Raw genomic sequence first — 24,364 nt, 5'->3', positions numbered from 1 at the left:
GTACCCACGTGTTTCGGCCCATGAATACTACTTTTTCCTCCTCTTTCTTTTTCTCTTTATTTTAAAGTGCTTTGGTGATTTAATGAGGTTTAACCGTTAGTTTATCACTTCATGAGCAACTAACTCTTTTTCTTAGACCAAATTTCTGTATATCACGACTAATATTTCTTAATTATCAGTCAACCCTCGCTTTAGAAAAATCAATGTATCTTTTGTTTCATTCAAGGAGGAAGGCTGGGACTCGGAAGGTATTGAATAAATAATAATGAAAAAATAGGCCTCCTATCTGATCTTTTCAACTTGTATCACTTTCTCACTTTTGGCATATGATGCGAGGCATATTTTTATAAGTTTTATCTTACGCTTCAATTTAGGCAAAAATATATAAACCATATCTCTAAACTTTTTCCAGAATCACTTCGGTTCAAATTATACTTTCGTGAGCTTTTACCTATTTATTTATTTTATATCAAAGCCCTCTTGCTGTTTCTCCCATTAACGCCGTTTGCGATATCACAATAATGAAACACACATGGCATATGATATGAAAACGAAATTTATTTAATTTTTTAACACAAGTAAGGAAAATGGCAGAAGTGTAATTTTAAGTAAAGAAAAAAACATTATTTCAAGAGAAGAGCGACGGACGGAACCATGATCTGATTTCCGATGCTCTCACTGTCCTCAGGCCTTCAGATGGTCCCTGGCATTAGAGGGGCGGCTTAGGTAAAAACATTTATTTATTTTCAAAGCCTTTTTTTTTTTTACATCTTATTTCATTTGGCAATTATATTATAAGGATCTTATATTTAGGACCAGAAAAATATTAAATTATTGATTTCCTTAAGCTGTTATATATTCTCAATTAATTTCACCTGGCAATTTCTCTTTGTAAGATATCAGAGAATTAACACGGAGGTCCATGGTTTTTTTTTTTTTAAAAAAAAAAACTCAAGCAGATTAATTTTAAACTTTAATATTGACAGTATATGATCCTAATAAACATATATTATCATTAATTAGTATTATACATCATCCTTCTATTATTTTAATCTTCAAATGAGTTCATATAACACATATCAGGCAATAACGCATGGATGACAGAGAGACGGTAACTACCTCCTCTATTGGTTGAATGAAGAAGCCTAAAGTAGTGATAAAGACAACGTAATTATTATTATATATAGGGGGGGGGGGGTCGGGGTGAGTAACCTCGAATTCTCTAAATGATAAATACATAATCGGCCCCTCTTCTCTCCTCTTTCGATCCCCTTCCCACTGTTCTTTTGCACTCTCATTACCACAATCATACACAGAAAAAGATGCCCTCTTCATTTTCTCACACACACGCACACACGCACACGCACACGCACGTACACCGAGTTATCTTCATTAGACCAATATTTATTTACCAATTATATATGTATTGCCAGAATCAAGCGAGTGACGTGGTTGTATACATCGACCAATTTTCCGCAACGTGTGGCATTAAGGATAGGATACAATCACCAAAACATTCTTTTTTCTCGTTGAGTTTAATTTACAATTTAAGTGATAAATATGAGAACTGGTCAATTCTGTCTCTTGGCCTTCCGTAAAATTTCCTTCAAAACCAGAGCAATCCTATGGGCCATATGGTGCTCCATAAACATCTCCTTCACTCTATCGTAACCTCTCTTTCCCATAGTCAGCCTCCTCTCAACATGAGTTGCCAATTTTACAATGTTGTTTGCAAGAGGCTTCATGCCTTCTTTTCCAGCAGGATGCAGCAAACCGGTTGTCCCGTTTACCACAATCTCCATCGTGCCCCCAGCCGCAGTACCCTGGCATTGTTTTCAATGAAGGCAAAAAATAATATATGGCTTGATAAACCGGCACGAAAAGAAATGCATATAACCCCAACATGCGGTGACCACGTAAAGAGTTAGCTAGTACTAGTATTTGTTTGTTTGGCCAAAAGGTTAGCTAGTAATGGTTTCTACAGTAAGCAACAAAAATATGATAATCTGTAACTATATTATTCATAGAAATTATCAATAGCTGTGGAAAATAATGTAAAATTAAAACAGAAGGGTCTCATACCCTGCAATTAAGATGATTTGTTTATGGTAAATGTGCCAATGGGGACGCCGAAAGTGCAGGCATATCCGTTATTCTTGAAGGATTTTTTTTTTTTTTGGGGGGGGGGGGGTTGTCTGGTGACCTTTGATTTTTAAAAATGGAAGAAATATGGTACTATCTCTCTCCTGTCCTCTGTATTCCTCCATTCAATTCTATATTAAGCTCTAATAAGGAAGAGCCCGTCCAACATTATATTTTGGAAACACTTTTCTAACCAATAAAAACCCATTTTTCTTGCTCCTGACTTCCCCATTTCCAGTTTATTTCCTGGTTTGGATGGAAGGAGCCCGTCCAACATTATATTCTAGGAAACATGTAAAACCCCTCCATCAATATAGACAATTTGAACACTTGAGGCGCAGATGAAACCCTGCCAAAAGTAAGGAAGCAAAAGCGTATTGGCTAAAGAACTTATAAAGAACATACCAATACAGGCAGGCGAAAGGCCATTGCTTCAATGGTTATCCTCCCAAAACATTCCCCCTTCCCTGCAACGAAGAGAAAGCTCATGTCAAAATGCCAAGATTGAGAGATCTAATCCTTTGGAAGAAAAATCCAAGGCCATTATAATCACAAAAATCTGATTAGTAATCTTCTGAATGTTTCATGGTGCTGCACCAGGGACATCAAACATAATTATATCATCCGTTCTTCACTGCAGTTTGAATTAATACGTAATGGAAGCCAAAACAAATAAATTGGCAACTAAAATTCTCATTAGAGCAGAGAAGTCATTTAGTCAAGCAGCAACTCATATACTGTGAAATGATAGAATGCAACGTTTTTTTGTTTTCTACTCAATAACGCATATTGTGAAATGATAGAATTGTAACATACTTTTTGTTTTCTACTCAATTTAACAATCCATATTATTAGAAATACCTGAGAATTCTGAACGAGAACATCAACAGCAGCCAGGTAAGGAGCCACTGTCAGGGTTTTGTTAATAAAGTGAACACGATCCTGAATCTTTTTGTCTACCACATATTTGCGCAGTTCTATTTCTAATGTTGTATGCGCACTAAAATCACTCCCCACAACTACAGCATGCAGTGCTGGCACCTGTAGTTTTTTCTGCTGGATCAGTTTCAGACTATCATGGAAGGAACGAAGAAACAGATCCTGGCCTTTACCACGTGAAACACCTGCAATCATATCATGCCTAGTGCTTAGATTATAAACTTGTAGTAAAAGGAGACATATAAATGCAAGGATTTGATAGGCATGCACTACATCTAATTATAAATTGTAATCTATCACATGAAAGAAATTGGTGGAATCCTATCGCATTCTGTTTCCTCAGCCCTAACTTCACCTCTCTCATTTCAAAGTTAGGCTCGTTTCATACATAGAATGGAATGGAATAGAAAGTGAAATAAAAATAAAAAAAATGACTGAGGATGAAGAATAACCTGGTGTTGCATTTTAAATAATAATAATAATGATTGCAGGTGTGACAAGAGTACAATAAATATTGCCAAAAAAAATGATTTCCTTGGTCATATCCAAGGGGTCCAATGCACCCTAAGCGAATTGAAGTTTGCTAGCTAAAATTTTTCAGACCACGAAAAAATAAGACTGACAAACAGATATAAGTGATAAAGTAACTTTAAAACAAGTTCTGCTAGACCTAAATCATTAAATTTACATTAAACCTTGTTTCTGGCGGCAAATTACAAATTTTAGTTTTTTGCTGCCATTTTGCTTCTCCTTCTTCCATTTAACAACAGAAAGGACAAGAAAAAGACGTCAGTCAAGCCATGAACTACATTGCCATATCAATCGAGTATCACTAGTAAATATCAAGGAGGAAAGCATACTATTTATGATAGCAAAAAGTATATCATCATTTCTCACTCCCAAAGATTCCCGGACATGCTCACGAAGAACCCTCTTAGCTACGCTATCTTCAGCAACTTCCATCAGTTCCTTGCTATTTCCCAGATGCACAACATAAGTCTCAGGCATTTTAATCCTGCAGAATGGGACCAGTGCAAACAAAGAATAAGAAGAAAGATGGATATAAAGAAAATTACAACAATAGAGAGCACAACATCAGCATTATTAGAAAGAGCATGAAGGAAACTAAATTTAGAATCACGTTGCAAGATACTGGAAAGATACCCTAAACGCTCCCTAGTCCTATTCTTCCATAATTCTGCAGTTACGTGTGAATCGATCATGGCACCTGCAACAAAAGGGAGGTGCTTAACATATTCCACTTTGAAATAATGCCCTCGCATTTCATGAATCCACCATAAAACCTTTGGAAGAACATTGGGAACTTTTTCTTTAAGAACAGTATCCAGCCACTTCCCAGATACAGCAGTGTTTAAAATGACCATATCAGCTTTAAGAGCTGTATCTATGGCCTTTTCACCATCGGCAGGAAAGACCTATCAGAAGTCAACCACAAAATAAAAGAGGGACAGAGATTTAGAATACCGTTTATGTCATTTCTCATTGGTAATTAAGCAAATATTCTAGAAAAGCAGTAATTAAGAAAACATTTATAGTCAAGCAACACTGTAGAGCAATGATATGCGGAAGGACGAAGAAATAATAGTCTTTCTTTTTTCCTTTGACCAAAAAAGAAATAGTAATCGATAGAATGAAAAAAGGAAAGAGTTAAGATCACCTGCACTCCTCTGTCCAACATCTTATTCTCTAAACTGTAAATCACCTCGTCAGGTTCTGCAGGTTTCTGATAAGTGATCCAGACAACGTCACAACCAACGCCCCTCAACAAAAATGCTAATTCCATTAACAATAATGGACCTCCTGCATTGTTTAACGAGTAAGAGAATCCGTAGTAAGTAAATTGTATTTCTAGTACTCAACGGCGCATCACCAAAACCGAACGTGGAAAATGAGGTTTCATTAAGAACCTGAAAGGGAGAGCTCGTGAGAAACCATGAGAACAAGCTTAGACTTCATGAATTCCAAAGGACTCGGTGCTGAATTTCCGACTTGGATGGTCGAGTGAATGGGAGCCTTTCCTTGATTATCTTCTGATCCAAGCTGTTCAGTGCCACTGCCAGTGCTTGTATTGCAGGAATCAGATGTAGCTCTCAAGAAGACCACCATCACCGTTGAAAGAGAGAACAATACCAACAGTATCAACGGCCACTTGTTCTTCGGCGTTGCCACCCAGGCGCTCGACTGCTTCGCCATTTTTCTGCCACTTGAGCTTTTGAATCTCTAATTTCGCATTTCTAGGGTTCCCGGTTACAATCTGGATCCTCGATGCTCAATTAGCATCTGCTCTGCCTCTGGAGTCTGAGTAATGAGAAACGAGAAATTACCGCGTCAGCACAGGATAGATCGGTGAGAAAGAGAAGGGCGGTTCAGCACTTCAGGCTTCTCTATTTTCTTGCCCCCATTCTAAAGAAGATACTCGAGAGTCCAGACACATGCTGATGCAATGCACGTCATTAGTAAACTGGGCTTCAAATTAACACAAATATAGTAGCCCAATACTGCCAGAGCATTGTAGGACAAAAATCATTTATCAAATGTAAAAATTACATAATTAATTTATAAATATTAAAAAAATTAATTAAATTCATTATTCATAATAAATAGATATCATATTATTTAAAATATTTTTATTAATAATATGCATATTTAGAACTCAATTAAATCTCTAATTAGTTCTCATTTTAAAGATTAGAGGTGGTATTAACCAAGGTTATAAACGAAAACCTCTGAGATGCCCATTTTGCTGTAGAAACAAAATATGAGATGTCCTCTAAATGATTGAGTATATCAGTACTGATTCTTCACTCAAAATCTCGGTTAGACTTTTCGCTTTTCAGATTATTTTTCCTTTTCTTTCTTTCTTTTCTGGCGAACCAAACCAAGGGACGCGTCACAGGTCACACCAAGAGCTGAAGGACAATCAGCAACCATGGACCGAAATACTATTAAAATTGAGGATATGCGAAGTCTGTGAGGTTAAAGTTAAACACAGCATACGAGTATTTTATTAATTATTTTCAACTTCAACTTCGAAAGATTACTTCTCCATAATAATAATAATAATAATAATATAGCAGTAGTAGTAGTAATAATAATAAAATACGAGAACGGACGCCGTAGAAGCAATCGATGACGGTGGGACACCCTAGAGACAATGGATGACGGAGTATAACTCCCATTTATGCAACCCCGCTGATGCTACAAGCTCAGGTCGTCTGAATATTTTTGTACAACAAAATAGAACATGCACTTTAACCCGCGACCTTTCGTGTTAGGCTATAGGTCGGTAGTGGCCTCTTTGAAGTGGAAGATCATTGACATAGCTGAAAATTTGGAAGATAAATTCAAATGAACCCGTAAATATTTGTTGAACTTTATAGTTTGAGGAGGTACTTACATCCGGCCAGAATTGAAATCTGCACTTTTCACCATTTCTCAGATGTTCTCACTTTCAAAAGGCTAAGCAAACATGATAAAAGAAATACATATCTACAACTTCGAGGGTGCCCAGATCCCCTGCGGCCTGTACATCGCTGAATGCAGCTGCCAGTACAAAGCAAATGGTATGGCTATTGTAAACACTTCAGCGTAATCATTTTAGAGAACTAAGGTCGTGATGCACACAGTTGCCTCATGGGCGTGAGCAATCTTGCAAAACGCAGGGGTACATGCGCCCTGATAAATGTCCCCTTCTCTGTATAGTCCTATATGTTACGAGGAAGCAAAATGTAAGGATTACTCACAAAAAGGAGGAAAACCATTAGATGAGGGAACGGTGCGCAATCTTCATTTAGAGAGAGAGAGAGAGAGTTGACACTGATCATCAGTTGCCAACTGGGAAGGGAGAGGGGCGTTTACTTACAGATTTCTCAACCATTCCAACCTGATGTATCGTGCTGAGAAGGTCCCCCTTGTCAAATGGGAGCAACGCTTCCACCCATACCATGGAATCCTGTTATAGAACAAAATGTTTTTTGTGGCACAAGTAATTAGTTCCAAAGAAATACACCTCGTGATCTCAACAGGTGAAAACTAACAAGGTGGGTTGTACGCATATATAGGCTTCAATTCAGCACCTTCAGTTTTTCTTGAACTGCGTTGCAGAATTCATGTAGGCCATCCCCATTCAGGGCAGATATGCATACTACATCTTCTCTTTTCTCTGCTTCTCGTCTGACTTTCAGGGGATCACTAGCCTTATCAATCTGCAATAAGAAGCCAAAGACACAAGAATGTTCGACCTTAAGTTCATACTGCAATAAGCACTTCACATGCACAGTAATCTTGATGGAGACAGGAAAAACTTGGCCTCGCTCCCTTAACTTTAAAAAGTAAACTTAGTCCTCTAACCCTAAAAATGATAACAAAAAATGATAATATTGAACTCTTGAATATTAATAGAACATTACTAAATGTTGACATATTAAGTTTAATTTTCAAAACAACTATAATTGATAAAAAAAATCATCATTTAAAACTAACAATTTCAGGATTAAAGGACTAAAAATATACTTTTTAAAGTTAAAAGACCAAACTGAAACTTTACATAAAATTAAATGACCAAATATATACTTTAACCTAAAAAAAGTAATAAATTACCCAAAAAAATTAAAATAAAAAGAAGAACAAACACAATGCATTAAATTCTGAATACGGTGTAGAAGCATTTTGGTTAAATCAATGCCTGTTGATGCTAATCTAAATAATAGCATGAAAACTTTACATTAAAATACCCTTTTAATCCATTAACGAAAAATCATGTTAGTCCCTCCTTTCAATTGTTCTGTAAAACATGTCAAATAACTTCCTACAGTCGACAACTTACAGTACCTTGGGTACAATAAATAAACATAATCACTATATAAGGTGAAACAGTATCTAGTCCTTCATGTGAGAGAACTCAACTCCCCTCTTAACATGCCATGCCATTTAAAGTATCTAACAATAGAATCAGAATGTATTATACCTTGTTCCAGACCATCAATCTAGGAATTGAAGATACATCCAGCTCTGACAGAACTTTGTCCACAGCATCTATCTGTTGTTCCGACAGGGGATGGCTGAACTTCACAAGAATATTTCATGAGATAATAAATTGTTAACATGACAAGTTCTATCGACATTCTTTATTCATTTATAAAAGCTCCTCCAAATAGTTCTCCTGATATACACCTGATATCAACCACATGCACCAAAAGAGACGACTCAGATATTTCCTCCAGTGTAGCTCTAAAGGCAGCAACCTGCAGAAAAAATAAAAATGAATGGAAGCTGTAAGGTATTACTTTATAACATGGTATTAGATATTTATAATAAAAGCTTATTTTATGGTAAATCCTTCAAACAATCAATGTAAATCAGCAATAACATAACCAGTGTCAAACAACTTCAGCAAAAGGAACTGTGGCATTGATTATATTATCTGGCAGGGCTTCTTACCAGCGTAGTAGGTAATTTCTGAATAAAACCAACAGTATCTGTGAGGAGAAACTCCTTCCCGTTCCTCATCTGGATAAATTGAATGAACAAAGTATCCAATATTAAATGAACTATAATCAAAACAGTGAAAGCTTTCTTTTGTGTATATTAACTTCTAAATGCATATAAACAACGAATTTTAGCCATCCCATAATCAAGGAAGGCATAGCAGCAGAAAAACTTTCCTCCCCTGTTTTGTCTCCTTAATATCATTGTTACATAATACTCCCTCCGTTCCTTATTATAAGAGACAAATAACCGAAGTACGTTGATCAAAAAAACAGTTAAAATTAGTTAAGAACAATTAATGTGTAGAAAGTATAATTTTTTTTCCAAAAATACCCTCATTAATAAGGAGAGAGAGCATGAGATTATTAAAAGAAAGAGAAGTAGGAGGGAGAGAGAGTGTGAGTTGGAGATAATAAATATGGGTAAAATAGTAAATCAACACAAAAAAGTAGAGACAACTTGTAAGTGTCTCTTATATATAGGAACATGCCATAAGCATCAAATGTCTCTTATAATAAGGAACGGAGGGAGTACCATAATAACTCTGCCTCTGTTACTAACTGAAGTTTAGAGACACTCATCTGGGTAAATAACAAATCTTAAAAGCACCACAAACGGGGGAAAATAAGGATATTACCCAGGGTTGTAATTTTTGGGCAACAAAATATAATCCCGTAGAAAGGGGGAAAGGGTGGAGGAGAAAGAAGTTATCCAGGTATATTTTGACTGACCTGTACCCTCCTTGTAGTTGGATCAAGAGTTGCAAACAATTTATCCTCAGCAAGAACATCTGCTCCTGTTAATTGATTTAAAAGAGTACTCTTACCAGCATTTGTATACCCAACCTGCAGCATTATCATGACGTATAAAATGCATAGCCAAAAGTCTTTGACATGAAGTGACTTTAATATAAAGGCAATAAATTACCAAGGACACTACAGGCACAGGTACTGAGATTCGCCTATTGCGGTACTGTTTCCGATGTTTCCTCACGGTTTCCAGCTCTTTCTTAAGGACACCTATCTGTCAAAGAAAAGGCATTCGATGATTAATAATGGCAGAGAAAGAACATAATTTAAGTAACCAAACTGTTACTGATCAGATATGCAACTTGTGTTTATAGAACTTTGAGGATAATACTACTCTGGAAAAATATGTATGCATTAGTTCCTTAGAAATGGAGCAAATTTCAGTAGATAAGAAAATGACGATAACAATGATAACATGCTTACTTGATTACGCAAAATACGTTTGTCCACTTCTATTTGTTTTTCACCCATTCCCTTCACCTTGCCTCCAGTTTGACGCTCAAGGTGAGTCCACATTTTTGTCAGTCGAGGTAACTGATATTCCATTTGTGCCAATGCAACCTAGAAGGACTATATCATTGTCAGAGAAATGCTTTAAAATTTCTTCTATCTTCCAAAGCTGGTTCTAATAATAAAACAACTAAAAGCTAAACAATTTGCCTGTAAAGAAGCTTCATGTGTTGCAGCTCGCTGGTTAAATATATCAAGGATGAGGGCAGTGCGGTCACAAACTCTCACATCTCCACCAAAAACCTTTTCTAGGTTGCGCAATTGCCTGTAATTGTTTGAAAGGAGGGAGGATAAGTAGTTTTATTATGCAAGAAGCTCTAGAGCAAAAAGGAAGACATAAAGAAGAGCTGAATGTGAAAAAGAAACGATTATGATAATTATTTCTGTCAATTATAAGATCATAAAAGCAAAGCTGTGCAGAATAATTGGAACCTATGAAATGAATAAAGGGATAGAACATGCAGGCTATAGTGTAGCTAAAGCACGCTGATTGCCTTCTTAGTTTTCAACTGGAAATTCAACAACATCCAAGTTATCAATAGTCATTCATGAAGTGACCTGAGGTATCAAATAAAATTTCCAGGGCAACCTTGGGCTAAGTAGACAGAAAGATTTTGATTCCAAATACCTCCAGGCAAATACAAACAAGCATAACATTGATTTTTGTTGGATTTTTTACAACTCTGATATGGTCACTTTGCGTATACAAGTTGAACTCAAAATAAATGGAATAGTTGAATGTTACCAACTACATGATACTACGGACAAAAACCAACAGGAGGCACCCATTGGATAATGATGCCGATGTGAATGCAGAAACAAAAAGAGGATTTTTTTTTTTTTGGGGGGGGGGGCCCTCACCCAGCTGACAGTTCGTCATCAAATATTACAGTTTCAACATCCGATGCATGAATTGCACTCTTAATCTCGGAAACCTTGCCAGATCCAATGTATGTTCTGGGGTTTGGTTTAGAAAGCCTGCACCATTCACAACATTTTAAGAACTGATGATAATATGTTCTTTGAATAAAGAAAAGGTGCCGGACAATTTTCATGCAGCATTCAAATTCTCAATAGACTTAAAAAGAATCCTGTAAGCGAATTAGATCATTTTATTGCAATGCATTTCATCAATTTTATGCTCCTCACATGACAACACGCATTCCATCATTGGGATGTGGTGTCCTGGGTCAAATCCCCCGGCAATAGCCAAAACAACATCAAGAAAGATGGCTTGAAAGGATTAGAAAATTTTGCACATAAAGTAATGAATGCAAATCTGCATGTGCATAATTTCATGAAAATCGAGAGAAAAAGGAAAAATTAGCAATGAAATACACTGTATAATTTAGCCTAACAACACATGATATTCTGGAAGTTGGAAAACCCCATGACAAGAGATAGCAAAAGAATCTCTTGAATGAGACGTAGGTCTCCAGGGTCAGAATCTATATGATCTCAGTTTCAACTTTCCTAAGTAACCGTTAGAAAGACTTTTGACGAGCACGTACACCAGTAGTCTTTTAACATGAAAATTATAACCCAAGCAAGTTTTGTGATTACAGTATAGAGTGCCAACAGACCTATTCTACACAGGGTTATATATTAAATTGAAGCCCAGTAAACTGCAAAATTATGTAACAAAGGAACTATAGCCAAATACCAAAAAGAAAATTAAACTATGACAAAAGATCATAAAAACTTACTTTTGGTAAGTAGAGCCAACAACCATTAATCCAGCAGTGTCAGCTAGCTGGGCTAGCTCCTTGATAGATTCTTCAATGCCAAAGGAATCCTGTGTATCACCTTTGCACTCAACACCCACTAAGTAGGCTTTTTCTTCAAAAACCTGAAAGCAGGGAATAAATTCAATTCAAACAGTGGCAGTTTAGCAAATAGGAAGTGGATTGTAACTTTATAGAATATAGTTGTTTGTACATGCTTCTCTTCAATTCACATGATTACTTGCTATATGACTAGTGACTAAATCAAATTCTGCCGCCATGATGCACAAGATTGCATTTCCACAGCCAGCTTTTGTGATTTTCCTGCTTTTTCCTTCCATTGATATGAAACAAACTTGCATAATATTATCTTTTAAAACAGTCATCATTGTGCGAGATAAGCGGTAACTGCATTCTGCATCTGCTAATGTGAAGGCAGGCGATTATTTTGTCCAATGAACTTCATAGAGGCATTCGACGTTTTCTATATATGACAAAATTATTATGACGACTCTAAGGATTAAGCCGAATACTCAAAACGAAGAGGGCATAAACGGGAAAGTTTCCGAGGAATGCCCAAAAAAATGTCCAGTACAAACTGAGGGTAAAATAGGTATCTCTCGGGGCCCAAATCTTCAAGCGTCAAAAATGGAAAAAGAAAGACGAAAGAGAAGCGGTTACCGACCTCCCTTCCATTCCGGATAGTAAACCTATTATCATCGCTGTCCTGTTCCACTTTCTTCTTCTTAGCTTTAGTCGACCAACCGGAAGCTTTATCTTCTAGAGTTATGCCAGAACCTCCACTGTCTATACCAGGCCCTGCTATTACTACTTCTTTTTCCTCTTCTGGAACTCGTTCCGTGGTCTTAATCACCGGGCTTTGCAATGAAACATTGTCATCGGATACTAGACCAAACTCTTCTGATGGAGCAGAGATACTGAGTCTGGAGGAAATGCACTTATAATCCTTCCTGAGACGATTAGGGTTTCGGAGAGTAATACAAGGAACATAGAGCTCGGGAATTACAGGCGATGGCCGAACAATCGAACCGCAGAGACTGGCGTTCATCATAAAGTTCCCTTCCCCCGCCCTTTTCTGTACTCCTTCCCAGTTCCCTCGATTTCTTTCAATCTTCCGTTATCTCCGTGACAAGTTGCTGAATGGTTTAAAAACTTTTTCCCCCAAATTTATAAATTGTTTTTAAAAAAATGATCATTTAAAATTAAATTTTTTTTTTTAAGGAAAAGGCAAAATGCTTTCTTATTTTTGATAGCCAAAATATTTTGTAAAATGATAAGATGTTTTGAAACAGTGCCAAATTGGCATGCTATTGCTCATAAACCGGTGAACGTGGCGCGCACAGATTGTTTTTCGCTGACATTGTTTTTTCCCCCCTCTAACGAAAATAAAAGGGAAAATTGTAAAAAAAGATTTTAGAATTACAAAAACGCAGATAAGGACTCTTGACAATTTCACTATGGTTTTTGACAACAATAATATGTCATGAAGTTGTCAAAACCCAAAATGAAGTTGTCAAGGGTCCTTATTTGTGTTTTTACAATTTCAATATTTTTTTTTTTTGGCAATTTTCCCAAAATAAAATGTGTCTTCGTCCTCCGGGTGCATCTGGTTTATTAACCGCCCCACAGACAACATGGATAATGTTGCAAGAAAGAGAAAAACACCATAGATAATTTACCTTTTGAATTGAACAATGGAGTTGTTTTCATGGAGGAAAATAAGTAATATATCATATATTTTAGTATGAGATTTAGATAATTAATTTTAAAATATTAAATAAAATTAGTTAAATTAATTATTTGTTATAAATATGTATTGGTCTCTTAAAATATCTTATTCTTTTCTTTACTGATCCTAAAATATACTCTTTAATATTGTGCATTAAAATATTTTTTGATAAAAATTTTTTATAATCAATGGAAATATTCTATAAAAAAAAGAAGACAAGGTAAATTAAGATTTTATATCTATAAGTAAATTCAGTTTTTAGTTATATTAGCTATTAGAGGTAATAATAAATAACACATGAGATGCACTGCGCGTCGGGGATGATCATGGCACCTGTGGCTTGTTTCTAATTGAGAACATGAATATGATGGGATACACTTGGGCCGGGGTTATCTTCAGCACCCCCGTAACATATTCAAAGATGGCACAGCCCAAACAAAACCAAATTACACCCGAAGGGACCATACTGCCACAGTCAGTTTCGGGGTTTGCTCCGGGCAAAGATGTTGATTCGAAGAACGTTGTCTATGGCAATTTCTCTGGCAACAATAATCCCGCTCTCTCCGCGAGCTGCAAAACTTTTTCGCGTTCAGAAGCAAATTAATTTTCCTCGCTCATCCTCCCTTTGCCCAAGAAACCTTGTTTTTCTCTCCTGCTCCAGCTTCGCTTCCTCCATTTCTGCTGGAGAAACCGGCCAGATTCCTGAGGAGTCGGAGAAAAATGTAATTATATTTGTCTTCCGTTCAGTGTACCAGCTTCACTATCCTCCTGAAGTTTCATTCCTAGGATTAAGACCTTCTCTGGTTAAAACTAATTTCTTTTCATGTGACATGAATAATAGTAAGTTTGTGTTTTGGCAGGCTAATCTGAAACCTGGCCTTTATCTGGTAGGAACACCAATTGGAAATCTTGAAGATATTACCTTTAGGTACTTGTAAAGTTAGTTTGATTTTACGCCATTACGACTGAATAGAAACTCGTTGGTGTGGCTTTTATTTTAGCTCTGTCGTTGCCACGGTTCTCTTTCTTCACCACGAGCCAAAAAAAAAAAAAAACGAACTAGCAAATAAAAGTGGCTTAGCAATTTGAAGAGAAGTGAATTTTGGTATTCTTCTACGGTTCGGTGACTTTTTCCATGCTGTCTGGATCACCAATGCAGGGCCCTTCGCGTATTAAAGTCAGCGAATGTGATACTTTCAGAAGATACTAGGCATTCTGGAAAGTTGCTTCACCACTACAATATCAAAACACCCCTTGTACGGGTCTTCCAAACTTCTTATTGCTATTGGCGTTTATCAATCTATTCTAATTCTGTTCTCTAGATTTTCAGATGAGTTATCACAAATTCAATGAATCACAAAGGGAACAGGTAGTGTTGAAGAGGTTGAGGCAGGGTGAGATTGTTGCGCTAATCAGCGATGCTGGAACACCAGGCATTAGTGATCCTGGTATGGAATTGGTGAGTGTGCTGATTCTATGCCGACTCAAACATGTTTATCTGTGCTTCTGTGTGTAGTGTGAGAGAGATTATTCACCAAAAGGGTTTCTGAAATAAATAATGCAGGCCAAATTATGTGTTAATGAAAATATCCCTGTTGTCCCTATACCTGGGCCTTGTGCCTTGATATCAGCTCTCTCCGCCTCAGGATTAGCTACTGATGAATTTACTTTTGGTAATTTCTGACTACCTCTGTTGGTCAATAGATCCGTTCATAAATTTTGGCATTAGTAACGCTCTTGGCACTAAACATGACATATTTTGCTATAGTTGGCTTTCTCCCAAAGCATTCTGGATCTAGAAGAAAGAGACTCACGGTTTCAGCCGATGAAGCAACTACACAAATATTTTATGTTCCTCCTCACAAGCTTTCCCAATTTCTGGACGAAGGTGCTTCATCTTTTGGGGATACGAGGTAGTAAAGATATGCTTAATATATAAAATTTGCCTTGTATTATAGTTTGTTCACCGTCAAATGATTTATTGCTTTGTATTTTCAGTTGCTAAAGGAATGCTTTTATGCAAACTTTAGCATTTTATTCGAACACTTGTTTGGATTCATCTCATGTATTGATGTGGGATATGAAGGAAAAAGGAAGTTGCCTTGACAATTATACTTTAGGTGGTTTATTACGGTTTAATGGTTGAGCCATTAAGTGATTAAACTTTTTAGCATGTTTATGTTTGGACTTTGAGGCTGTTACTCGTTGTCGTTGCACTATTTTTATCCTCCTTTCTTTTCTTTTCTTTTTCCCATTCAATGCCTGTATAAGTAATTATAGAGGAGCAATAGAAAGATGTGGAATAGTGAGTAACAGCAGGTTAAGATTAGTTTTGACTCAGTAAATTTCATTTCTTTTGTGATATGCCAGGCCATGTATTATTGCTTTGGAAATTTTGTTCCACTTTGCATTGTTTTATGTTCTCTTAGGAGCATTTCTTTTGGTCATCTTAGAGTAGCAGAAAAACACGGTTTAATTAAACATTAGTTATGGGTTAGTTTTGACTCGCTCATTGATGGTATTGTAGACGATGTGTCATTGCTCGGGAGATGACCAAGTTACATGAGGAGGTATGTTTATCATTCATATCTGTGGTATTTGTTCATGATTATCTTATTTATAATGGCTATTGGTTATCTTATTTATAATGACTGGAGCAGTTGATTCTGTAATTATTTTTCATTTTAATCATTGTAATAAGTGCAAAGACCATTAGTTCCTGTTTATCTTGAACGCTTCAGATGCTCCACGCCATTGCAATAGTCAATTGGAAGAATTATTTTATATAGCTATGGTTTGTCATTTTGACCTTTATCCACTTTATGCTCGCTGGATTCATGGTATCTTATTATAAATTTCTGGGTATCATCTTAGAGGAAAAACTGCTATGGACGTGTGACTGTTTGTCTTTATTAGTTTTCTCCCTTTGATGAGTAATCTTAATTATGCATCCCATGAACATGCCATATGGTTTTTCTAAATCTTGTTAATAGAGTGGTCTGTTGATTTGCTTTAAATATTGTTTGCATGCGATCCTTCCTATGCTGATGTACAAGGTAATGCTTATGTAGTTTTGGCGTGGTACTCTTGGTGAAGCCAAGAAAGCGTTTTCATTGCACCAGCCAAAGGGAGAACTTACCATATTAATTGAAGGGCGCACAAAGTCTAAAGTTGAACCACCATCAGAGATTCAGCTTGAGAATGAATTGAGGGATTTAATTTCACAAGGCGAGAGCCTTTCCATGGTAACATTTTGCTTTTATCTGGACACTGCAATCTTTAGATCTGTTCCCTTAGCCGCTAAAGTTGGGTACAGTTGAATTAAATTTATATGGAAGTTTGATCAAGAGCTAATTATGGATGTAGTTGTCTATACTAAACAAATCAAACTGAGGAATATGGTAGTCGAATCTGTGGTTCGGGGATGGCTCATATTAGTAGTTTGAAGTTTTTAAGTCTCAAGAGATGATGGAAAAGAGAGAAAATTAGTGTCCATGTTATAGGCAAAAATACTAAAGACCGTCCTGATTTATTTTGCTTCCTTTGCGAGTGCTTGCTTGGTATTTCCCCTGCCCATATCTGCAAAATGCCAACATTATGGACTTTAAGGACTGCAGAGCTAAATCTAAATATCAATTTAGCCAGCGATTAAAAGTTTAAAGTATTGCATGGCCGAAAAACAGTTTACAGCGCTGACATTATTTCCGCTGAATTTGAAGCATAACAATGTTAGAGCCCAAGGTTAAATTAATTCACACACTAATGTTACCGAATAGCCTCTCTCAATGAAATTGTAACTTTTACCAATGTGTATTTAGGCTGTCAAGTCGGTAGCTGATGGAACATCAGTGAGTAGAAAAACCGTATATTCACTTGCATTGAAAAAATTCGGGAAGCAATTGGAAGTAGAAGATGACACAAAGTAAAGCAGAGTACTCATGTAAGGTTTCATTTGCCATTATGTTGAATTCAGTCGTTTTCTTAAGCCTAATGACTATTATAGTTCCTAATTAACAGAAAGGTGGGATCACTTGAAGGTCTAGAGAAATGATTTCTTGTTGGAGCACAATTGTGGATTCTAGCAAGAGTACTGGTTGCTGCAGTTTTTGTCAAGAATATTGTTGCATTGGCTCACCATAGTTTTCATTCTCTCGCCGATTGTATGTAAAAGGTGTCTGCAAATCGACACTCTGGGTGGTAGCGAAGCATGGGCTGTTGGAACATGCTGGAGAAGAAAATGACAGCATAATCCCTATTTCCTCTTGTATGTCATCTCCGTTGACGGGAAAAATTACTAAAATAGATGCACACTGTATTTTTCACCTGATCTGCCCTGGCCTTTCGTGGTTGAATGGGAGCTGAAGGGATTTGGATTTTGATGATGCTTACTGTGAATATGGATCTAACAGTTCTATTAGCGAGCTTTTTTCATCTGATAACGAAATACGAGAACAGTTTATCTGTGAATATACTGGTCATTTTGTGGGACTTCTTACGTTGATCCAGTTTTAGATCTAGCCATGAGGAGCGGAAGATCATATAATATGCTTATCAGATCCCCACCGCCGAGGAAAGCTTGGTAATTTGATAACCATTTTGGCTTTGCTTTTAGTTTTCTGTAGTGTCTCTGGTGCAGGAAATTGCATATAGGTTTCTGATGGTGCGGATATCATTAGTTGTGCATTCTAGTTTATTTTCGTTCTAAGTTGCTGAAGAACTACTCTAACCATCTAGTCTAATCTGAAATATCTAAAGACCAAGGATACAAAGATTCTTTAATTAGAGACGTAGCTAGACTAGAGGGGGGAAAAGCTAAAACTTAAAAGGCGTGAGACAGGATTGCAGAAAGGGACTACCATTAACTGCTGCTCAGACTTGCTCATCCTCTCCAGCTGTGGAATCCTATGTACAAGGAATATGAAATTGGAAAGAAGGGGGTAAAACTTAGAAAGGGTACAAGTAGTGAAATTTTGTGAAAGGAACTGGAAGCATGAGCGTGAGCAGCTGCGTTGTAGGGACACAGGGAAAGCGAAGCAGAAGGGGCGGTCGGAATCACGGGCACTGCAAAACGACATGTCATATGCACAAAATGCAAGCTAGCTGCATCCACCTTCTCCCCAGATAGCAACTCCTCAACAACACTACTTTCAAATCACACTCATATTCTTGTACTAAATCATGCCTTTTCTTTTCTTTTCTTTTTTTTAAAACTTTTCATACGTCGTTGGAGGTAGTAGTGGGAGGCTTAAAAATACGCTGGCCAGTGGCCAAGATGCAGCCAGGATCGAATTGCATCTTCCTTTGATAAAATTGGTCCCATTTGTTCCCAAAGTGGTCCTTCCACTGCTGTTGCTTTGTGTAATGTGGAAGATACTGTTTCACCTTGATGCCCTCATCATCGCAGAATCTCAGGATTTCATGGTTCTGATTGTTCAGGTACTCCACAGTCTCATTATCCACAGCTGATCTCAGAAATGCCACTAGGTAGAACACCTCCTCCTCTGGTGTCACCACCGAGCTCCGCTGATCCCACCTACACCACGCCCCCCCCCCCAAAAAAGAAGGAAAGAAGAAAAGAAAAAACAAAGCCAAATAAATCTTGTTAATTTCCCTTTTTCTTATGATGCAAAGCCAAGATGTTAATGCAAGAGTACACTTACCATTCTTGCTCAATTCTTGCTAATTAATTTTTTTTTGTCCTGAGCGAAGTCAAAATGGGTGCTGGTGACGGATGAGTGCACCTAGTACCACCAAGTTACTTTATTCATCGTGTTTTTAAGTCACTAATTATTATCAATACGTTAGTATAATTAGTGTGTGTGAACAATGTAAGGTGTAGATTTATCTGGAAAAAACATTTTGCTAAATCAATTAATAATGTATTTATATGTTTTTCGTAATAAACTAACGAAGATGATAGGGTAGGTGGCATTTCTGGTGAGAAAGGGATGTGTTAGGGGTGGAAGAAGACTTGGAAAACAAGACATGCATCGGTGGATCCCCGATGAAGATCTCCTGACACGAGAATCTTCTCGGTTGGATGATCGCAACCATCCATTTTTGTTTGCTTCGACACATCGAACACAATTTTTTTTCCCCAAAAACAAAAAAAGTATATCTCAAAGCAGCTGTGTTCGGTGGGTCCACGCATGCATGTGGGCCACGTCTCTTTTCCACGTATAATTCAGGTGCCTTGACCCCCCCCATAAAATCACTCTGCTTCTGGGTCATTAGCCCTATCTCCCTCTTTTCCTCGTACAACATGGTCACCTCATATACACCAGTAATCCTCACATAAAATCTAATAAGTCATGGATACCAGGCCGTTATATTGTCAAATTTAATTAGGAGCATATCCATTGACAGTACAAAATTTAAAGAATGAGATTTTTAAAATGTATAAATATAAATGATACTTTTAGTCCTAAATATAATATCCTTATACTGGTGTATATAAAAGTCTTATATTTAGTATCGGAATAGTACTCTATAATCATGAATACTACTAGAACGAGTGTGTATAAGCAACAAGCATGCATGCAGAGGGTTTATGTCGTGTGCGTGTCACTCTCTCTCTCTCTCTCTGCGCGCACACATATATATATATAATAAATAAAGAACAGGCATGATATTGATAATGAGTTAGTTAACAATTTAATATGATTGCATGTTAGTTAACAATTTAATATGATTGCATGGATCTGGTGGAAGCTTACTTGCTGGAGTTCATGGGGTAGATGAGGATGGGGCCACTTGTGGTATTTCCGAGAATGCCCTTGAAGACGCCCTTGTCGAAGTCAGCTATCCTTGACTTGGGAACAAAAAGGTTGAGCCATGGATGTGGGACCTCCCACAAACCCTTGGACCTCAGCTTTAACTCTGCCTTGTGTACGCGATCCAGAAAATCCACGTATGTCACGTCTTTTGTGAACACTGATGTTTCTATAAAATCTAACTTTTCCAACAGGCCCTCTATTTCCTGCGCGATTCAGATGAGACCCCCACGTCTCCTTGTTGTGAATCCATTATGCAAATCATGCGCAATTATTATCAACTAATCATCATTTAAAAGTACGTCGCACGTTCACAAAAAGCCACTATTCATAAAGATAGCTGTGAGCTTCATTTCATTGCAATTGAATCCAGATATGCCAGATATTACGTGCACCGGACAGTATTGTTCTCTTGTGTACAATTTTATATTATGCATAAATTTGTCTGAGTACTAGTACAAAGTACAGATCGTGTAATATGAAGGTTCAATTTCGTCACCCAAAGAAAAGGGGGAACTAATTAATTACAAATAATACCTATCTGTACGTTGATTCTAGGAAATATATATTCATGTTTGACCTTATACTCTCTCAAAGGGCTTGATTAATATAATTACTGGGATGGACGATACAGAAATAGTTTATTGTAGGGACAGGAACATCACAGAATAAAAGAGATAAGATGGAGACAAGTTAGCAAATTGATATCTAATTTAATATTGAACTTCATTTTACCTTTACAACTTTCTTCTGGTTATGATATGCATCTAATCAGTGTCACCTAATTCTTCCTTTCTTGTTTGTTTCTTTCATTTTTCATTTCTTTCCTCCTATTTGGAACCAGTTATGCATGCTCAAAGTCTCAAAGCCGGACAAAGAAGCCCCACTAATTAGAGGTCCTATTTACGGTTTTTTAATGCACAACCAAGAGAAAATGATACTACGAGCCAGTTGGTCAACTACAGCTCGCAAATATCCTATTTTGCAAGGCAAACATATAGGTAGACTCTAGCTAGCTACTTAGTATTCCAGAGTTTGTCTATAGAACTTAGAAACGCATCTACGTACTCTCCGTATGCCAATTGCCAAAGTACGTGTCTAGTAACAGATCAGGCACTCAAGTTTAGGCAAACAAGAATAGAAACTTAGAAAGTGGAACCGTCTAATAATAGAATAAGGCATACGCAAACTAATTAGCTACGGATAAAAAGGTGAATTACTTTTACCTGGTCAACAGTACTTGCGTTGCCTTCATGGTAATTTTTGGTAATCTCCAAGCAGTATAAGACACCCCCATCAGCATTCAGAGAACTGAGAGTGACTGGGTTACTGGGTGAAAAAAAGGAGGACCTCCAATTGTTAATAAGCCCTTCGTCCACTATTACAAATCCCTCAACGTAGTCAAATCTCTCACTGGCTGGTTTCCCATGCAGAGAGATCAGAAACTCTTGGTCTCTCGTGAACACTGAAAAATCCGAATACAGCACTCTTATCCAACGCACCTGTCGATGCAGTAGCAGCATAGTAACGTTTGGTAAATCTCCACAGTAATATAAAAACCTATTTATCAGATCGTTAAAAGAATTCGAGAGAGACGGGCAAATTAACGACACGTCATCAAAACGAGCATCTTCTATATGAACAGAACAACACTATACAAAGAAAGGGAGGGAGGGAGGGAGGGGGAGAGAGAGAGAGACCCTGTGAGGGGCCGGTTGAAGAGCAATTCTGGCCCTAGTGATGATTCCGAATTGTCCAAGACCTCCCAGGACGGCATGGAACAACTCAGTGTCAAGATCCTCGGAGCATGTCAACAACTCGCCCTTTCCTGTCACCAAATTAAATGAGAGGATATTAAACTTCTAAGATTTTTTTGGGCCAATATTAAACTTCTAAGATGAAACCAAAATTAAACCTCAGGCTTTGAACCCGGTCAAAATTGTTTGGCCTGTAAGTAAAGCGAGGTAGTGAAATGCTTATGGAGAGGGGACGAACCTGTGACAACGTCGAGCTGGTGGACGTTGGAGATCTGAGGGCCGTGATGGAAGGTCTGGCCACTGATGCCGGCGTTGGAGAGGGTTCCGCCGACCGTCAAATACAGGTAATCGGTCCAGGACTTTGGTGCGAGTCCATACTCCAACGTCTCCATCAGTACCTTTATCCAGAGCTCTCCACCCCACACATCCACATACTTCTCCTCCTCCCACACCGTCACACTAGACCGCGACCTCATGTCTATGACCACCCCTTTCTCCGCCTGAGCCTGCCCGTTCGTGGAGTGACCCTCCCCTCTCGCCGACACTCTCAACCCCTTGCCCAACTCATACGCCGCTCGAACCACCGTCGCCACGTCCTCCCCCGAGGCAGGGTGCAATACGACTAGCGGCTCCGTCCTCTTCATCATTCCGAAATCCACCGAAGCTCTTTCCACCTCCCATTCGTCCACCGTCACATCTCCCTCTATTGCCAGGCACGCCAATTCCATGGGTATCGCTGTCAATCCAACTGTTACCAATAAACCATATATACTCAATCCTAATATAAGTTTGGAAACACCTTCCATTGGTTTTTTGTGCTTGATTTCTGAACTAAGAAAGGTTACTCGTAACCGAGTGTACTTTCACCCTCTTAGTTAGAGGCCAGGAAGATGTATGGATTAGGGTAGTGGTGGTGAAGGATATATAAGAAAAGAGCCCCACCGGTGGTGATCATAGGAATGCAGGGAAGCGCAGAGAACAAAATCTTGGAGCAGCGTTGTGGGGAGTCGTGAGCTAACGCAAGCCCGGATTGCGCTTTACATCACTTTTTATACCCAACACTCCATCAAGATTCTCTTCCTTCTGCAGTTTTTTTTTTCCACAGATTGGTCAATGAAAAAAAAAATGAAGTGTTGTGCAATACACAGTGTAGTTGCGGGTGAGGCTTTGAGTTCTCCTAGCTGGTATATCAAAGAAACGTTAAAACAAAAGCAGGGATTTGATGTTTAAAGTTGGAAGCTAGGATCATGAGGAGGAGTCTCATGTCATCACTTCTGTGTTTTTGCGCAGGATATAAGGAAGGAGTTGGCTGTGAATTTATAGGACGCAAACAGCTCAAGTACGATTGAGGTGAGTTCTGAACTGGTGATGAGAGGGGGGAGGGACTCTTAGGAGGCACGTGGATGTTCACGTGACACGACTGAGGAGACACGTGCCCGAATGTGGAGCAGTACTGTTGATGGCCCTTTTGATAAAGAAGTCATCCTAGAGTTCAAGTGAAAAAACAAAAAAATTACTACCGAATCATATTAGAAACTGTGTATCATATTGTGTGTGAGAGATACATATAGTAAGAAAAAGAGTTTAAGAATAAAGCGACCTCAATGTCCTTTATAGGAATGAATTCCTCAAAGTTAAGACAAACCTTGCACATAGTTCAAACAATGCTGAGTGGGATTATGTGTATCCTGACATTAATAGCAAGAATTATCTTAGTGTATATATGTGTGTTCATATGGGATTATGAGTTGTAATGAAGATAGAAATTGAAATTGGGGGGGGGGGGGGCTAGGTAGGTGGTGGCTAGCTAGGTGAAGTATGGAGAAAGGGAAAGAGAGAAAACGAAGGGAGAGATACGGAGGATCAGAGTGGGGACGGCAGCTAGGGGGGTTCACGTGGGTGCCCAGCCTTGCTGGGAACGACGATGGTGGATCATCGTCGTTTTAATAAGTGTGGTAGCCTCTCTTTACCACTTAATTAACCCACCTTTTTAATTTCTCTCATAATGTCTCTCTCTATCTCTGTCTTCTGATGATCTGTTGCTACACTCTCTTAGCTTCTTGTTACCTCAGATGCTCGCTGGTCCGCACACAATTCATACTGTCGTTTTCACTGAATATATTGTGTTCCCCTTCTTCTCCCTAATAAAGAAAAAGAAACGAGATTCTTACACTTGGATTGTGATGCACGATTATCCTTTCTTTGGTTAATATTTATGACTACATTAATTATATTGATTGTGTTTAATAATATTATCTTCCTAATAATGCCTATGCCTATATATCCCATTATATGTCGCAAAACAACTGTGCGTCTCTACTAATGAACACCTTTGTTTCAATATTCCATAATTATGTATCCTTATCAAAACCAAAAAGTTAGCCTTGTGTCCCCGTTCAGTTTTCCCCACACACACACATAGATATTCCTTCAAATCCAAATATCAAGCACA

General features: G+C 37.9%; 4 protein-coding genes across 4 annotated transcripts; 1 reads left to right on the top strand and 3 right to left on the bottom strand.

The window, feature by feature from the left end:
• Nucleotides 1-1,386: 1,386 nt before the first annotated feature.
• LOC114747115 (uncharacterized) lies at nt 1,387-5,507 on the bottom strand. Its single transcript, XM_028935405.1, has 7 exons — nt 5,010-5,507; nt 4,760-4,902; nt 4,246-4,517; nt 3,942-4,096; nt 3,004-3,266; nt 2,548-2,604; nt 1,387-1,823 (listed from the first exon to the last, which is right to left on the bottom strand). The coding sequence occupies exons 1-7, from the start codon at nt 5,293-5,295 to the stop codon at nt 1,572-1,574; spliced, it is 1,428 nt and encodes a 475-aa protein (XP_028791238.1). The 5' UTR covers nt 5,296-5,507; the 3' UTR covers nt 1,387-1,571.
• A 909-nt stretch (nt 5,508-6,416) lies between these two features.
• Nucleotides 6,417-12,770, bottom strand: LOC114747113 (GTPase HflX-like). The gene is made up of 13 exons (XM_028935401.1): nt 12,318-12,770; nt 11,615-11,757; nt 10,770-10,886; nt 10,059-10,173; nt 9,822-9,959; nt 9,517-9,612; nt 9,321-9,434; nt 8,542-8,610; nt 8,275-8,345; nt 8,069-8,162; nt 7,179-7,307; nt 6,965-7,054; nt 6,417-6,806 (listed from the first exon to the last, which is right to left on the bottom strand). Exons 1-13 carry the CDS (start codon nt 12,702-12,704, stop codon nt 6,708-6,710), a joined length of 1,662 nt encoding a protein of 553 aa, XP_028791234.1. The 5' UTR covers nt 12,705-12,770; the 3' UTR covers nt 6,417-6,707.
• Nucleotides 12,771-14,536: 1,766 nt separating this feature from the next.
• LOC114747116 (ribosomal RNA small subunit methyltransferase I-like) lies at nt 14,537-17,944 on the top strand (the record flags this gene model as incomplete). Its single annotated transcript, XM_028935406.1, has 8 exons — nt 14,537-14,638; nt 14,713-14,841; nt 14,947-15,055; nt 15,151-15,295; nt 15,910-15,952; nt 16,454-16,627; nt 17,201-17,322; nt 17,400-17,944. Coding segments are annotated over 7 exons (810 nt in total), but the record flags the coding sequence as incomplete, so codon positions are not given.
• A 646-nt stretch (nt 17,945-18,590) lies between these two features.
• LOC114747114 (cytokinin dehydrogenase 5-like) lies at nt 18,591-22,725 on the bottom strand. The gene is made up of 5 exons (XM_028935402.1): nt 22,151-22,725; nt 21,856-21,983; nt 21,382-21,657; nt 20,099-20,361; nt 18,591-18,915 (listed from the first exon to the last, which is right to left on the bottom strand). Exons 1-5 carry the CDS (start codon nt 22,716-22,718, stop codon nt 18,597-18,599), a joined length of 1,554 nt encoding a protein of 517 aa, XP_028791235.1. The 5' UTR covers nt 22,719-22,725; the 3' UTR covers nt 18,591-18,596.
• Between the last annotated feature and the right edge of the window lie 1,639 nt (nt 22,726-24,364).

The sequence above is a fragment of the Neltuma alba genome, unplaced genomic scaffold (assembly GCF_004799145.2).
Source record: "Neltuma alba isolate B1F8T4 unplaced genomic scaffold, ASM479914v2 tig00005219_pilon, whole genome shotgun sequence".
Lineage (NCBI taxonomy): Eukaryota > Viridiplantae > Streptophyta > Magnoliopsida > Fabales > Fabaceae > Neltuma > Neltuma alba.
This window is presented reverse-complemented; position numbering and strand designations above follow the sequence as displayed.